The following is a 15,159-nucleotide window of genomic DNA, read 5'->3' on the forward strand; positions in this document are numbered from 1 at the left end:
TTTGAACTTGAGCTCGATTTGATCAACTCAAACTCAATATTGATCAAATTCGAGTCAAATTTGAACACGAACTCTTTGAAACCCTAATTGGTTGTGTTGAAGCATACACGTCAATCAAATCCTCTGCCAATGCATTGCATCCTGCCTAGGGCTACAAACGAATCAAGCGGCTCGAGCCGAGCTCGAGTCAAAGTCGAGCTCAGAATATTAAGCTCGTTAACTCGCGAGCCGGCTCGCGAGATTGAGTATATATATATATTTTTTTATTTTTATTTTTATTTAATAATAAAATTATGTATATTATATATATATATTTTATTTTTTATTTTCATAGTGAAATTATGTATATATCCTTAATATTTTATTATTTATTCAGAAAAAAATATTATTTTATTTATTTTTTTTAAAAATAAAATAATTTTTTTTTATTTTTTTCGAGCTCGAGCTCGGCTCGACTTGATTCGAATCGAGCTCGAGCTCGAAAATTGCCAGCTCGTCGAACTCGAGCTTGATAAAATTTAGTTGAGACTCGGCTCGATTAGCTCAAAACTTGACTCGACTCGACTCGTTTGCAGCCCTAATCCTGCCCTATCTTCCACTCCAACTCACTCACTCACTCAACCCTCCCTCGTCCATCCATTTGCCATTTCACCATAAGCGGCCAAGGCACCAGCGTTTCATTTGGTACAGATCTTTATTATTCCTTTTTTTTTTTTCTTGCCCTTTTCTCACAGAGCAATACCTCCCGCTTTTGCTTCCATGAAAACATCACCATGTCAATGTCTCCCAATAAACATCGCGACGGAATTTTCTTAGTGAGGTCATGTTTGATAATCTAATTCAACATTTAAATTTAATGAATTCAAACCATTCAATAACCAAAAATTGAACATCTAAATTAATTAAGTAATACTAAATTTCCTAAGTAAAATTTGTTTTCTAAATTAAGTGATAAACTATTCATTTATCACTAAATATAATAATATGCAATCAAATGTACTAGATTTAATATTTAACAATTCAATAACTTAATGAATGTACTAGATTTAATATTTAACAATTCAATAACTTAATGAATTTAGATTTCAGACTTACGCACCCTAAGACTGCAAGAAGTGCTCCTTTCATTCAGTCGCTGCAGTATTGAAAATGTCAAAATCTTTCCTTCAACAAATCCCACCACCACAATTACAACATCAAGCACGCCAATTGAACATGCAGAGGAGACGAGAAATCTCACCTTCTCCAGTTATAACTTGCATTTATTTGCTTAGTCATCCAACCATTTTCATGTCGATCAAGAAAAAAAAAATATTTTGTTGAACTCACAATTATAGTATAGTAAAACAAATAGGCTGATAGCAAATTCTGCAACAACTACAGGTAAAAGTCCATTTATTTGCTTCAACATCCAGTCATTGCCATACTGGTCATGACTCAACAAGTACAGCATCACATTCAGCCAGAATCCACTCAATTCAAGGTCGACAGTTGAGGAACTAAACCAAAATCAAGTCAATAACAGAACAAGAAAGTAAATTGATAACCCCCCATGGCCATCACACAATTCAGAGTCCGCAGAGCCAGGAGCTTGTACATCCATCTACTCTCCATCTTCTCTAGAATTTCATTTCAAATCTACGAGAAGGAAACTTAGGCCTTGGTCGGTTGCCAAGGTTGATACCTGGTCCAGTCCCTCTGCCCAGGGTTAAGGGAGTGCCCCTTGGAGTGATAGATATACTGATCACCTTCCCCGGACAAGTTCTCTTTGTGCTCAAGCCCGTATCTCGTTGGTTTCAGTAACAGAAGCTGCACATATGCATTAGCAAATCAGTAGCCTCACTAAGCATGCCACACCAACTAACTCAACAAACTAGTGACGCACCTCATCTCCAGTATGATCAGTTATGAAATGCAGCCAACCATGCCATTCTGGAGGGACCTGAGAAGCATTATAGCGGTCCTTTGCTGCATATTCGACCCAACGGTGTCTACCTATACAAACACGTGCAACAACTCATTCCAGGGCAGGTTGATTGGTTGTTGTTTGGGGGATTCAAGAGCTCAAAATTCAGAAAGACCGATGCGGATAATATATTAATTTTTATGACAAAGCAGCAAGTTGGTAAAGCTTTTACTTGATTGTTTATCCAGAGGGTCATTAAACTGCACGCACTGATATCAGCATATGATCACAGAAATAAACCAACCACCAAGAAGTGAAAGGTTTATTTAGCAAAAAAAGCCGCTGTTATTACAAGCATCTATAAACCAGTCGAAGAATTAAGTATTTCACCAAAACATATGATACAAAAGTCTAGCATATAAACAGCACAAAAAACATCCAACCACTGGACCACAGTGTTTCAACCTTATAAATACTATTGATGGAAGGACGATTCCATAACTTTCATTAAGATCAACTTTGTGTGGTGCATTGCAAATCATTTGGTCAACTTCAGGAGTAGTTCTTGAGATTTAAACAATTCATCCCATTTCATAATATAAACTGGAATATATGGTGATTGAAAGAAAGCAAAGTGCAACACAAAGAAAGGTGAGCTTTCTGCAACTGGGTGTTTGATTCTTATTACGGAAGAAGAATAAGATTTATGGATAAGCACATATGCACAGATTTAACAATGTGCACCATAAAAGCTGATGCAACTTTAGCAACATGACAAGATTTATATTTAGGAGACATTTAATTAACAACATGGTTTATAAACTATATTTGAAACAAAATTCTTATAATTTCCTTAAAATAACTGCACTAGACAAAGAGAAAAGAAAGGGGCACTAGAAAGTGGATACAAAAATTTATTCTCAAGGCATGCTTAGCAAAAGTATAAGATTTGACACAAAGGAAACGCATGATGTAAAGTCAGAAATGTGCGTCTAGTCTATCTGATGAACTCACAACTTAATTTACAGAAAGAAAAGGATTTTTTTTCGACTAATATTAGCATCTCCAAGAATAGTCGTCCAGAGTATCCCTAAGATCTACACAACATCTCAACTAAGCTACGAGGAACTTGAAGCATTTTGCTCTTCATGTCTATCCCTCAAAAATTTATTAAAATCAGAAGTTTAAACAACAAATTATAAGAAAAATGAGTTCAAATCAAAGGTGTATTAGTATAACACATCTGAAAGTATGTACACACCGTATTGAGTGTCTCCTAATTTTTCATAATATTTGTTGCCAAATTTATCCACACCAACAAGTGTTGCACCTATATTGTGAATCTTGGTTTGCCTGCATTGGTAAACAGACAAAACAACCGGCAATCAGATCGCAGCTGATGCAACAAAATAGTTGCTGTAGAGACATTAAAATCAGTAAGGATGTCTCAAAGGCAAAAAATCATTCCAATAGGAATTCCATGAATGTGCGATTCATCCAAGAGAAGGAGCCAAGAAAAGTAATACATTCCTAACACCTGAATCGGATTGGCTTTATAAGATTCTCTTACTCAAAGCTAAGATGAGAAACACACAGGAAGAGGAAGATAGTCTTACAAATCTATGGCCTTCTTCTCAACTGCTTATGATTGTGTAAAAGTTGATTTTAGAAATCAGAGAAACAAAAAGCACAAAAATAGATGCTTCTGATTTTCAGCTTTTTTTTAGGCTCAAAAAATCCAAAATCAGATAATGAAAAGCAATTGAGAACACAACAAAATAGATTTTTCAAGATTAGAATCTAAAATCAGGTGTTAAAAATCAGTTGCGAACAAGCCCTATGTAAGGCCCATAAGTGGAATCTGTGAAAATAATTTTAAAGTAGAGTACAAAGGCAAACACCACCAACAGCAAAACTAATCTAACCGTTGCTTTTGACAGCAGGAACAAATTTCCTCTGTATGGCAGTTGAAAGCAAGAATCTAGATGCGGCCCATAGCTTTTGCTCAAGTGAATTATAACAGTATTTATTCAGCTTATCATAGGAAAGCAATATGCAGCTCCACCTCTTGTTTACATCTTGCTCGAGCAATAGAAATTTTATCTCATAAGCTTGTATGTGGTGAAATCTAAATCTCCTCTTCCCATTCAACACAAGGTGGTGTCTTCTAGGTTCCAACTTTTTTCAACTAGAATTTTTGCTCCAAGAATTATGAGGAACTAGGTAGCCTAAGCTTGCCTTGTCATACAGAAAACAGTTGCTCTCTCAAGCTTTGGAGCTGCAGATTTCAGTTACGAAGATCTCACGTTTAAGAAGGCTATGAAAGACTGAAAGTCACCTAAAAGCATGAATATACATATGCAGACAAAAAAGTGCATGCATTTTCATGCATGTTTCCTGCATCATGCACGAACGAAGTGTAAGGAAATCATTTCATAATTTAAGGGTTTAACTTACATAAGATTCCCATCCAAGAGAGCTGTCCTGTAAAGCATGAAAAGAACCATATGCAATCAGCAATAAGATAATAAGAATACAGTGTCAAGAAAGTATTGCAGGAGATGAGAATGACTGAGCAAACCCGATTAATAATTGGTGCTAGACTCCAATTTTATCCATTATTCAGGAATTGAGATAATAAGGAGCTTAAGATGGAGGTTTAGCTAGCATTCCCTGTTCTTCTTTTTTTCTTTGAAGGGTTAGGGTGCAGTTTTATCAAATCAAAGTCAGCATTTATGTTGAGACATTCTCTTTGTAAGATATAGCATAAACTTTTTGTTGCAGAGTCCAAAAACCCTGAATGCCTAAAGCGCAGTATCAGTATGATGGGCCACTTGGACAATACAAGCAGCGGTGAATCTCAAATCTCCAGCAATGCGATACAATCACCCATTAATAGTCAAGAACAGGCATGCTGAACGCGAAGTACAATCCTGGTTAGCAAGCAATCTTATCTTCCACCGGAATAGATACAATGATAAATGGGCATACCGCAGAAACATGAGCAATGACATTTTCTTTCTTTCCCCCCCCCCCCTAATTGACCATTTAAGAAACAAATACATGAAAATAAGTATGCTTTAGCATTGATCCGTGAAGCCCACCAAGAAAGCACCTATTCTTCTTCTTTTCTTTTTAAATTGTTGAACCCTACCTGGCAAGAACTCCTCTAATAGAGTAAGGGGCGGGGCGGAGGGAAATTCTCCGGGAAAACTACAAATTAATTCGCTCTGATGGATGAAAAAATTGCTGCCCACTAAAAACTATATGTATAAAAACCAAGTGCAAAAAAAATTATCTTTTTCTCCTGAAAGTCATTCATAAACCTAAATACAGAAATAGAAAATGAGGTTCCCTAAGACCAGTATCTGAGATGGCATTATCGTGTTAAAATTATCGAAAAACAAAAAGGTAAAACTTACAAATATCCTTCATCCCTGAGCTCTCTCAGGAAGCTTCCAAAACCCTTTTCCTTGATCGCCTTCACCGCACTCCTCACTACCGAACCCATCTCCGACTCTCGTCTCCTCTCTCTCTCTCTCTCTCTACCTGGCTGGCTGGTAATCAGAGCTCGGGCGGACGCTTGAACTTATAAGTTGGGGCCCATCTCCTAACTTTTAACATTCGTGGGCGTTGGCACGCATGCTGTATTTAATTATTACATGCCACACTTTATGGTAATGCTTAGTGCTCAAATGCACCCAAATGTATATACAGTAAAAAAAAAAAAAAGTAAAATATTTATGATCATATATTTTAAATAAAATTTTTAGTTCTAAAGTAAATTTTAATTTTTTAAATATTTTTTATAAAATAGCTTTATATTAATAATTAGAGTTGTTCATGTAATTTATGGCAAAACATAAGAGGGAGTTGATTTTTACAAATTTATTTATTATTATTTAAGACCCAAACTAGAAAAGAAAATGTCTAGAAACAACAGGAGGGTCTACCTTGTCAAAAAAGAAAAAGAAAAAAAAAAGGATGAAAGGTCTACGTGGAGTGGTGTAATTGGGTGCAACTCAATACTACAGCGTGGCCGCCGCTGGCTGCCCTCTTAATCTGGACGTCGCTGGACGCTGAGCGGAGAGGGGAGGGTCTTTCCGGTTGGTGTATATTTAATCCACTGATTTCGAAAAATCTATATCATGTTTTGTTTGTTTACTTTGCTGTTTGCGAAAACGATCTACTCCGATTAAATACGCTAATTAGAAAGAAACCCTAGTATAGATGTCCGAATTGCAGGATACGGCCATACCATAATCAATCTTCTGTTAGTCGCTGCGATTCAGAACTCGAAGAAACCCCAGGTAAACTCTGTCCCTCTCTCTCTCACCCACACACACACTCTTTTAGGTTATGATGATTAGGTTGCGCTCATTGATTTTCGATACTTTTAGGCTATGATGATTACTTTCAACGTTGAAATTTTGATTATCTAATTGATTTCTGTCTTCTGTTTCTTCATGCCGCCATTGATACTAGTAATATCATATCCGAGGTGGATTTATTAGGCTATGCTGAAAAAAAAAATCAAATTCAGCATCATACAACCCGCAGCCAAATCATCCCCCCTCCCCCAAAAAAAAAAAAAAATCCCTAAAAGAAGAAAGAAAAGGAGAAAGATTTCATTTTTGCATGTCTGGCTGCCTGTTTTGTGCTAGTTACCAGTAATATAGATTCCGCCCGAGACTTAACACACACCGCCACCGCCACCCCCCTCCCCCCCCCCCCCAAAAAAACAACAAAAAAAGGAGCGCCGGAGTTAAAACTTACTTCCTGGTGATGATGACTGTGTGACAGGCACGGACAAAGAGACTAACGAAATGCTGAGGCTGCAGACTTACGCTGGGCTCAGTATAATTGCAACCCTTGCTGTAATTTATCATGCCTTTAGCAGTAGAGGTCAATTCTATCCAGCCATGGTTCATTTATCCACCTCCAAGATCAGCTTGGTACTTCTCCTCAACATGGGCCTCGTCATTATGTGCATTCTCTGGCAGTTGACCAAGAAAATCTTCCTTGGTTCCCTCCGCGAAGCTGAGGTTGAGAGGTTGAATGAGCAGTCCTGGCGTGAAGTCATGGAAATACTCTTTGCCATCACTATTTTCCGCCAGGACTTTTCCGTCAGTTTTCTTGCCATGGTTACTACACTTCTCTTGATCAAAGCTTTGCATTGGTTGGCGCAGAAAAGGGTTGAGTACATTGAGACCACTCCAACTGTCCCTGCCTGGTCCCATCTCCGCATCGTCTCCTTTATGGCATTCCTACTCCTTGTCGACACCCTCTTCTTGTACAACTCTGTAAAGTATTTGATACTGACAAGACAGGCTTCAGTTTCTCTCTTCTTTTCTTTCGAGTACGTATGGAATGTACTTTTTCTTCTTTTTTCCCTATCGTGTTTCTAAAGCAGTATCAGTCTCATCATTTGGTTTTACCATATCTGCTTGTGAAAGCAGAAATTCAGGAGTCATTTATTTGCTCAAGTCACGTGATCAATTGTTTTTTTCTTCATCTTTTATTTGTTTAACCATAATTGTTCCTCTGGTGTTGTGTCTCAGGTACATGATACTAGCTACAACCACCGTCTCAACTTTTATCAAATATGTATTTTATGTCAGCGACATGCTTATGGAAGGACAATGGGAAGGCAAGGCTGTCTACACCTTCTATTTGGAGCTAATCCGAGATCTGCTACACTTGTCTATGTACCTGTGCTTTTTTCTTGTAATCTTCGTGTAAGTAGCTTTTCCCTCGGTTCTTTGTCTTAAGTGTATAGGTAAGTTGTGAATGGCATTCATGCCTATGCAAAATACATGCGAAATACATGAGTTTCTGCCCCTTGATGTAAGCAATTTTGCACTTCTAGCTGATAGCGCTTGATTTCTTTTCTACCACATGGCAAGATTGCATATATTCCTCCTGTTTTAGTTTTTATGGTCATCATGCTTTTAACTTCGGGTTCTCTTTATTACTTCTTTCATGGCTCTGCCAAGCTGTTATCTTTCATGCCATCTTATCTTTGTCAAGTATGATACTTCTCCTTTCCTTGTCATGTTACAAGTCTCTAAGAGCTTCGTGTCAAAGAAAGCACATATATACTTTGAGGGGTCTTCAAAGTGCTTTCAGTTGTCTATTATGCTTCTCACTCCTTTTCATGGATATTCCTTACTAACTTTTGCTGCATAAGAAAAATATGCTCTCTCTTTCCCATTTTTCACTAACTCATGTTGGGTCTATTTAGTGGCACTATGTATTTTCTTTTGCTTTTCAGTCTAAGCATTCCTCTGCTGTGCTTGTGATATGTTCCATAACACTGATTTTAAATTTTCTTTGATACCTTAGGAACTATGGTGTTCCTCTACACTTGATTCGGGAGCTTTATGAGACCTTTCGCAACTTCAAAGTTCGAGTTGCCGATTATATTCGGTATCGGAAGATCACTTCAAATATGAACGATCGTTTTCCAGACGCAACACCGGAAGAGCTTAATGCGTAAGCTGCTTCTTTTATAATTCTTTTGTAAAATTTCCTTCTTCAGTAATGTCTAGGTACTATGCATAGTTGTCTTTATACGTGTAGAAGTGATGCAACCTGCATTATTTGCCGTGAGGAGATGACTACAGCAAAGAAACTCCTTTGCGGGCATCTTTTCCATGTACATTGTCTTCGTTCATGGTTGGAAAGGCAGCACACATGTCCTACTTGCAGAGCACTTGTTGTACCACCTGAAAATGGGACAATTACAGCTGGATCGCGGCCTGATAGTCATCAACAGGGTAATGCTTCTATATTTGGAGTACGTATGGCTATCCAACGTGTTACATATTTGCAATTTGGATAATAAGGAGATATCCTGCCTGAAACTTTTGTTCATTTTTTCAAAATCATGTATCTGCTTTTTGTTGTATAATTGTGCAATGGTTTAATGTAGTGAAAGGAGGATATTTTGGTTCTAGCTTTACTTAACCCTAATCCAGCTAGTGGGAAGGATATTCCCTTGCCTTCTCTTATGCTGAAGAAGGACTACTTTGTCCTTCAGCATGAGAATTTATTCAGCTCCGATGATGGTTTGTCATTCACATAAACATAGTGAAGATGATAAGCTCGAGTTTGGAGAGGATATCAGGGTGTTCATACAATTATGCCTTTATTTCTTTCCACTTAAAAGATAAAGTTTTTACATGCTTTAAGTTAATTAAGACTTCTCAAATGCTAATATATTGTTGGGAAGTTGATTGTTTCATTTCTTGGATGGTTATGCTGCCTAAGTTTGTTTGATTTTGATATCTTGCAAAGGAATTTGCTAATTTCCAGATTGAAACAGGAACAAACATGGCTGGTACATCTTCTCATGCATCTGCTAGTAATGACATGGCAAATGGTAATATCAACCAACACCAGGCTAGACTCCAAGCTGCAGCAGCTGCTGCCTCAATATATGGAAAATCTTTTGTTTACCCTTCTGCAAGCACACCAATGTGGTACTCATTCTTCCTGTTGGTTTAGTCTGCTACTTCCTTCCCTTCCTGTCCTCAAAGAAGAGAAAAGAAAGGGAAGTGGACAGAGGTCTATACTGATATGTCATACAAATGCAACTCTGGGCCACTGTAGTCCTATAATAGGAGTGTGTGTATGTAGTGTAGTACATCCACTTGTGATGGAGGGAGTATGAGAACCGATCAAAGCTATTCCTCTCTACCAGTAAATCATACTGATCACATTCAACTTATGGAACTGTGCATTTTGCTAATGTGATTTAAGGCTAGATTTATATATTCAGTAAAGTAGATACTTTCCCAATCATGAGGAATGTGCTGTAATTTTTTAAGCATGTGCGAGGGAAATAATATTATAAAATCATTACTTACTTTGGCGTTTCTTCTCATTTTGGGAAGCTAAAATAGATGATTCAGACAAATGCCAGAGTGTAACTAGTTTGGAAACCTTAGTGTAATTTTAGAATATTAAGTGGTTCAGTGCAGTGATGCTAAGTATAGCTGGATACACCTCACTCCATAATGAAACAGAAAGATTCTTGAGTGCTTCTATTGAGATTCCACTTTGATTATTACTAAATGTCCACTTTCTTTGATTTGGTTCAAATCCAAAGCTACAAGCTACAGGGAATAATTGCATCTATAATTGCAGGTCTCAAATATACAGGTCCATGGGCTCCATTCCTGCTGATTCAGGCGGTGAAGTAGATGTCACTGAACAGTCACAACTGCGCCACTTCAATAACTTTCCCTTTGCCCAACTCCCACCATTTACGTTTGCTGCAACAAGTTTGAATGGAGAGAGAATTCACAGCAACTTAAGTGTATCAGAGTCTCAAATTGATGCTCAAAAGAAATTTCTGGAGCACCAGATTGAGGTATGGGAGTATCATTTTTTTGCCGGTTTTCTTCCACATCGCTTCTTCGGTAAAAAGTTTTTGTGTTGCTTTGGCTCACTTTTCCATGAACAGGTTTTGCAAGCCCAGCTCCAGCTTATACAGAAGCTATATGCTGAGAAAACCAATGCTACAGAAGCAACTTGTGCCAGCAAGGGAAAGACCATATCGTCATTGTCTTCCTCTTCTTCAGATTGCAATCAGCATGTGAAGACTGAAGATTCAGATTCATAGTCTTGCCTTCACACAGGCATAGGTGTATGGTCAGGCATATGTGTAGGGTCAAGCAAGTTGAGACAGAGATTGTGGGGAACTTGCGTTAGAGAGCTGCAAATTCATATAGTTTTTTTTCCCCTTTTTAAACCCCTTCTCTCAAGGGGATTTCAGATGGTCACTTCTCTGGAAAGAACTAAGTATATCTGGAATTTGATGCGCCAGAAATTGCCATTTGAATATGAGGAATGCATTCTGAACACATGCTGAATATAGTACATTCTGTGCTGACCAGCAGCTTTTTTAATTTTGGCTTTCTAGTTTGTCGATGTGCGTGTGGCTATGGAATAGTAGGTACAGTCTGCCGTTACATCAGCTGGGATAAATAAATGGGATTTATTTTGCATTATCACCATGAGATGAATAATTTTCTGTCTTTATTTCTCTTGAAACACATCTTGTAATGCAAGGATAGTATTCAGTTGGTATCAGCAAAATTCCGTATGTTGACTTGGGCTGAGTGAGCTGTGTGTGTTCCTTGTCCTGAAATTGTTGTTGCAGTAGTAGTAGTACTAGGCCTGGTGCCCCGCAAAACTCGCGGGGTGTCCATTGTTGATTGTTTTTCGCGGGGTGTCCATTGTTGATTGTTTAATGATAATGAAGGTTATAATTTTAGAGAAATTTTTTTTTTTAATTTTGGTTTTTGGTTGTATATTTTTGAATTTTTTAGTTTTTGAAACATTATTGAAGTAATATTTTTGGAATATAGTTAATGGAAGGTAATGGAAAGTGGTATAATTAATTTGTATTTATTAAATAGCTATGGATTTTTTGTTCATAAGTGTTTTATGGTAGTTGCATTTGTGTTATGTTATTTAATTTAAAAATGGAAGAACTTTAAGTTAATAATTCAGTTATTAAGGAGTATTTTTGAAATAGAGAGAAATTATGTTATATTGTGAAAAATAATTGGTTGGAGTAAAATATATTTTGGAAAAAGTGGAGATATATAAAATGGGTAATAAATAGGATATAAAAATATATTTATATGTTTTTGTAGCGAAAATAAGTCTGTGTTTATATTATAGAATTAAAGTTGTGTTTTTAGAGAATAAATATTTTTGTTAATAGATATATTGTGGAAGATAAATTATATATAAAGGGTATAGAATTAATTATAACTTTTTTTTGAATAGAAAGAAATTATTGGATATTTTTAGAAAATGGTTGGTGAAATGAATGGAAGTTAAAGATAGATTGGTATAATTGATTTATATTTATTGGATGTGTGTGAAGTTTTTGTTGATATATATATATTTTTTTGAGAAAATGAATTTTTCTTATATATATATTTTGGGCGAGAAAATGTATGTTATGATTGTTTGATGCTGTTTATATTATCTGTTTTTTTTGTTTATATATGTGTGGTTATTATTGTAAATATTTAGAGTGGGCGGTAATGGTAAAATTTTGTGAAGTTGTGTAATGAGAGGAAATTCATAATTGGTGGTAAATTTTTTATTTCATTACATAAATGATGGATAATTTAGGGGAATATAACTGTTATGTCCAATAAGCTGTAATGAACATTTGTTGATCAGGATTGCTGGATGAAGTCTCTGTCAAAGAGGTTGATAGAATAATTGTTTTTGTTGAGCAGGGTAAACAACACGACACTTCCTTCATGCAAGAAATATTTATGTGCAAATGTCGGCCAACCTTCTGTTATCTGCATTCCTTGTAGCTAGGGCTGTCAACGGGCCGGGTCCGGGCCGGAATTCATTATTCCGGACCCGGACCCGACCCGTTTACCCGACGGGTCTTTTATTCTATGTTCCGGATCCGGATCCGGCGGGTCCGGCGGGTCCCGGATCCGGGTCTACCCGAACAAATTTAGCAAAATTTATAATTTCTAATAAAAATGAAAAAAATATATATTTGTAAACTAATTTTTAACTAATGCAAAGAAAAAATCAAATAAGAAAAGAAATCAAATTAACTTTATTAAAATACATCACTCTAATCAAATTATATTGATAAATATCTATTTTTAAAATTATTAATTCATTTATATCCGGATCCGGGTCTAATACGGGTCGGAATACTATATTCCGTATCCGACCCGTTTTTTTGTTTGACAAACCGGATCCGGATCCGGAAAACGGAATTAAATCCCTACCCATACCCACAATAATTTCACGGATCCGGTCCGGATCCGGGTCTAGACCCGACCCGTTGACAGGCCTACTTGTAGCGAACACAATTTTAAAGAGTCTATTAGCTCATTGATATGAAAAATTAATCATGGTTGTTAGCTCATTAATATTTATGTAATCATGAAGTCATTTATTTATTGATTAATGAATATGTTACTCAAAATCAACGAATAGTACATGGGCTTATGTGTTATGGAGAAAAAACACAATTTTAAAGAGTCTATTAGATCATTGATGTGAAAAATTATTAATGCTTGCTAGCTCATTATATTTATCTAATCATGACGTAATTTATTTATTGATTAATGAATATCTTATTCAAAGTCAACGAATAGTACATGAGCTTATGTGTTACAGAAATTTAAATTACAATAAGGTGACTCGAGGCATATTTTTTTACAAAATCAATATGTTTGTTAATATATATATTTTAAGTAATTAATTTATTGATTAATGAATATCATAATAAATATAAAAGAGAAGAGAGAATTATAGTTTGAAGAAATAAAATGGAGGAGAAAGAAAATGACGAAATTGGGGAGAAAAGCTAACATTTGTGAGCAAAGTCAGGCAACAGCGGAAAATCCAAGAGAAACAAAAGGACAAAATTGGGGACAAAATTACAGGCGAACCAAGGGAATGGGCAGAATGGGAACAAAGCAACAAAAAAAACAACGAGGACAAGCGGAAGCAGAAGCAAGGGCGCTACATGAAGCCCGCGAAAAGACTAAAAAGGACAAAATGAGCTGCAAAACCACAGCGAAACCGGCACAATCAACTGTTCATCAGGCTTCGCGGCTTTAAGTAGTTTAGATTTGTTTGTCAGTTATTGTAGCTGTTCAAATTCGAGAACTATTTTATAGGTACGTAGATGACGCTGGGCCGTCAAATATTTATCAAGTCCAGATGTTGATCCGAATTTTTGCTGTTGATAATGGTTGCGTGCCGAAAGCGCCTCAGGCAACGTTCAAGCTCATGAGTGGGGAGTCCGCCTGAGTCGTTACCTTTTTCAATATTTCTGTGAGAGTCGTGAGTCGTGACCCCTTTTTACGTCCTGAGCGAAAACTGAAGGGAACGAGGCATGGGCCAGGTTTGGTAGCATTTCCGGTACGACGGCGTTGGGCGTTAAATGTTAGTAATACATTTATATGGTTGTAGTCCTTGTGAGAACGTTCTAAAATTCTGGCGCGTTTAACATTCAAGCGTGCACACACCGCCGTGTATTATGTCATTCATTTTTTTCAGTACAATTGGTCCTGTGAGAGTGTTTGGATAGCAAATTTTTTAAAATAATATTTCGTTTATATTATAAATATATATTTTAATTCATTTTTTAAATTACCAATTATTTTTTTAATCATATGCATTATCATAAAAAAAATGTTCCAATAATTATTTTAAATAATATTCTATTCAAAAATAGATAGATCTTACGCGATCAAGGAAGTTCGACTCCTTGACCTGCACTCGAGGACGATTTTAGTCCCTCTTCCGATGGCCAACTAAACCTCGGCAGTTATTCATGTTTTAGAAACAAGGCAAGTGATTATTAGCACTCAACAAAATATCAGAGACTGTTATTTTTTGTTTGTTTAATGAAATGACATAAAAACTTACAAAATATTTTAAAAGACAAGTGCCTTTACTATATATTTATTAGTGACTTTCTTTACTATATCTCTTGAATTCACTTAATAGAGGAAATAGATGAAAATTATAATAACGATGAATAATTGTTTAGCAGTCCTTGAGAAGTGCATTTGATTTTTAGTTTTGAAGTAGTCTATTGCTTTTGGGTTTGTTTATTATTTTTTAGGTCGATTTTTTATAATGTTGAGCAATGTTCAAGTGTAATTTAAAGAACAAAATTCAAGACCTTGTCAATAGAATATAATATCTTAACTAGTTAAGTAATTAAATGGTACTTTATTTTCTAAGCAAAACTTATTCCAAGAAATAAGTGATAACCCATTCATTTATCACTTAATGTAAAAATATGTTTAAATACTAATATTTTAATATTAAATAATTAAATAATTTAATCAATTCATATTTAAGTTCTATCAAATGCACCCTAAATGTATAATTTTTTTGGTTACTAGGTACCAGACATCAAGTGTTCATTTTATCCCATTGAAGTTATCATAAATGTATGACTTTTTCAATATTGTCCCTATCTTTAGTTGTGTGTTGTATTATATTCGAATTCGAAGTTTAAAATTTCGAAGGCAAATTTAGAAGTAAATGCACTAAGATCATAATTAATCAATCATTCCTAAAATGTTAGAATCTCGAAAACCGACGAAAATATGGGATAGATGAGTATAAAGCAAGGCCCTATTTGATAACATAGTTTAGCGTTTAAATTTAATGGATTCAAATTTAACATGTTTAGACGTGCTTGATAATAAAAAAAAGAATATCTTAAT

At 35.8% G+C, this 15,159-nt stretch overlaps 2 protein-coding genes across 4 annotated transcripts; one reads left to right on the plus strand and one right to left on the minus strand.

Moving 5' to 3' along the window:
* Positions 1-1,366: 1,366 nt before the first annotated feature.
* LOC113724779 (probable NADH dehydrogenase [ubiquinone] 1 alpha subcomplex subunit 12) lies at positions 1,367-5,585 on the minus strand. The gene is made up of 5 exons (XM_027247657.2): positions 5,329-5,585; positions 4,364-4,390; positions 3,168-3,259; positions 1,886-1,995; positions 1,367-1,809 (listed from the first exon to the last, which is right to left on the minus strand). The coding sequence occupies exons 1-5, from the start codon at positions 5,415-5,417 to the stop codon at positions 1,654-1,656; spliced, it is 474 nt and encodes a 157-aa protein (XP_027103458.1). The 5' UTR covers positions 5,418-5,585; the 3' UTR covers positions 1,367-1,653.
* A 339-nt stretch (positions 5,586-5,924) lies between these two features.
* Positions 5,925-10,923, plus strand: LOC113724780 (ERAD-associated E3 ubiquitin-protein ligase HRD1B-like). Of its 3 annotated transcripts, none has more exons than XM_027247658.2 (8): positions 5,925-6,216; positions 6,710-7,265; positions 7,468-7,644; positions 8,252-8,401; positions 8,489-8,685; positions 9,234-9,390; positions 10,058-10,283; positions 10,377-10,923. In XM_027247658.2, exons 2-8 carry the CDS (start codon positions 6,733-6,735, stop codon positions 10,533-10,535), a joined length of 1,599 nt encoding a protein of 532 aa, XP_027103459.1. In that variant the 5' UTR covers positions 5,925-6,216; positions 6,710-6,732; the 3' UTR covers positions 10,536-10,923. The 3 variants fall into 3 exon arrangements, with proteins under 3 accessions (XP_027103459.1, XP_071929224.1, XP_027103460.1); XM_027247659.2 differs by having other exon boundaries at positions 6,007-6,216; positions 8,492-8,685; positions 10,377-10,776; XM_072073123.1 differs by lacking the exon at positions 6,710-7,265 and having other exon boundaries at positions 5,998-6,216; positions 10,377-10,821.
* The last annotated feature ends 4,236 nt before the right edge of the window (positions 10,924-15,159 follow it).

Source organism: Coffea arabica, chromosome 2c, assembly GCF_036785885.1.
Source record: "Coffea arabica cultivar ET-39 chromosome 2c, Coffea Arabica ET-39 HiFi, whole genome shotgun sequence".
Classification (NCBI taxonomy): Eukaryota; Viridiplantae; Streptophyta; class Magnoliopsida; order Gentianales; family Rubiaceae; genus Coffea; species Coffea arabica.

Coding starts and splice junctions, on each gene's coding strand:
- LOC113724779 (XM_027247657.2), bottom strand. CDS start 5,417: ATGGGTTCGGTAGTGAGGAGTGCGGTGAAGGCGATCAAGGAAAAGGGT. Junction 1,996..3,167: donor ATTAGGAGACACTCAATACG/GTGTGTACATAC, acceptor GTGTTTGTATAG/GTAGACACCGTTGGGTCGAA. Junction 1,810..1,885: donor CTGATCATACTGGAGATGAG/GTGCGTCACTAG, acceptor GCATATGTGCAG/CTTCTGTTACTGAAACCAAC.
- LOC113724780 (XM_027247658.2), top strand. CDS start 6,733: ATGCTGAGGCTGCAGACTTACGCTGGGCTCAGTATAATTGCAACCCTT. Junction 7,645..8,251: donor TTTTTTCTTGTAATCTTCGT/GTAAGTAGCTTT, acceptor TTGATACCTTAG/GAACTATGGTGTTCCTCTAC. Junction 9,391..10,057: donor TCTGCAAGCACACCAATGTG/GTACTCATTCTT, acceptor CTATAATTGCAG/GTCTCAAATATACAGGTCCA.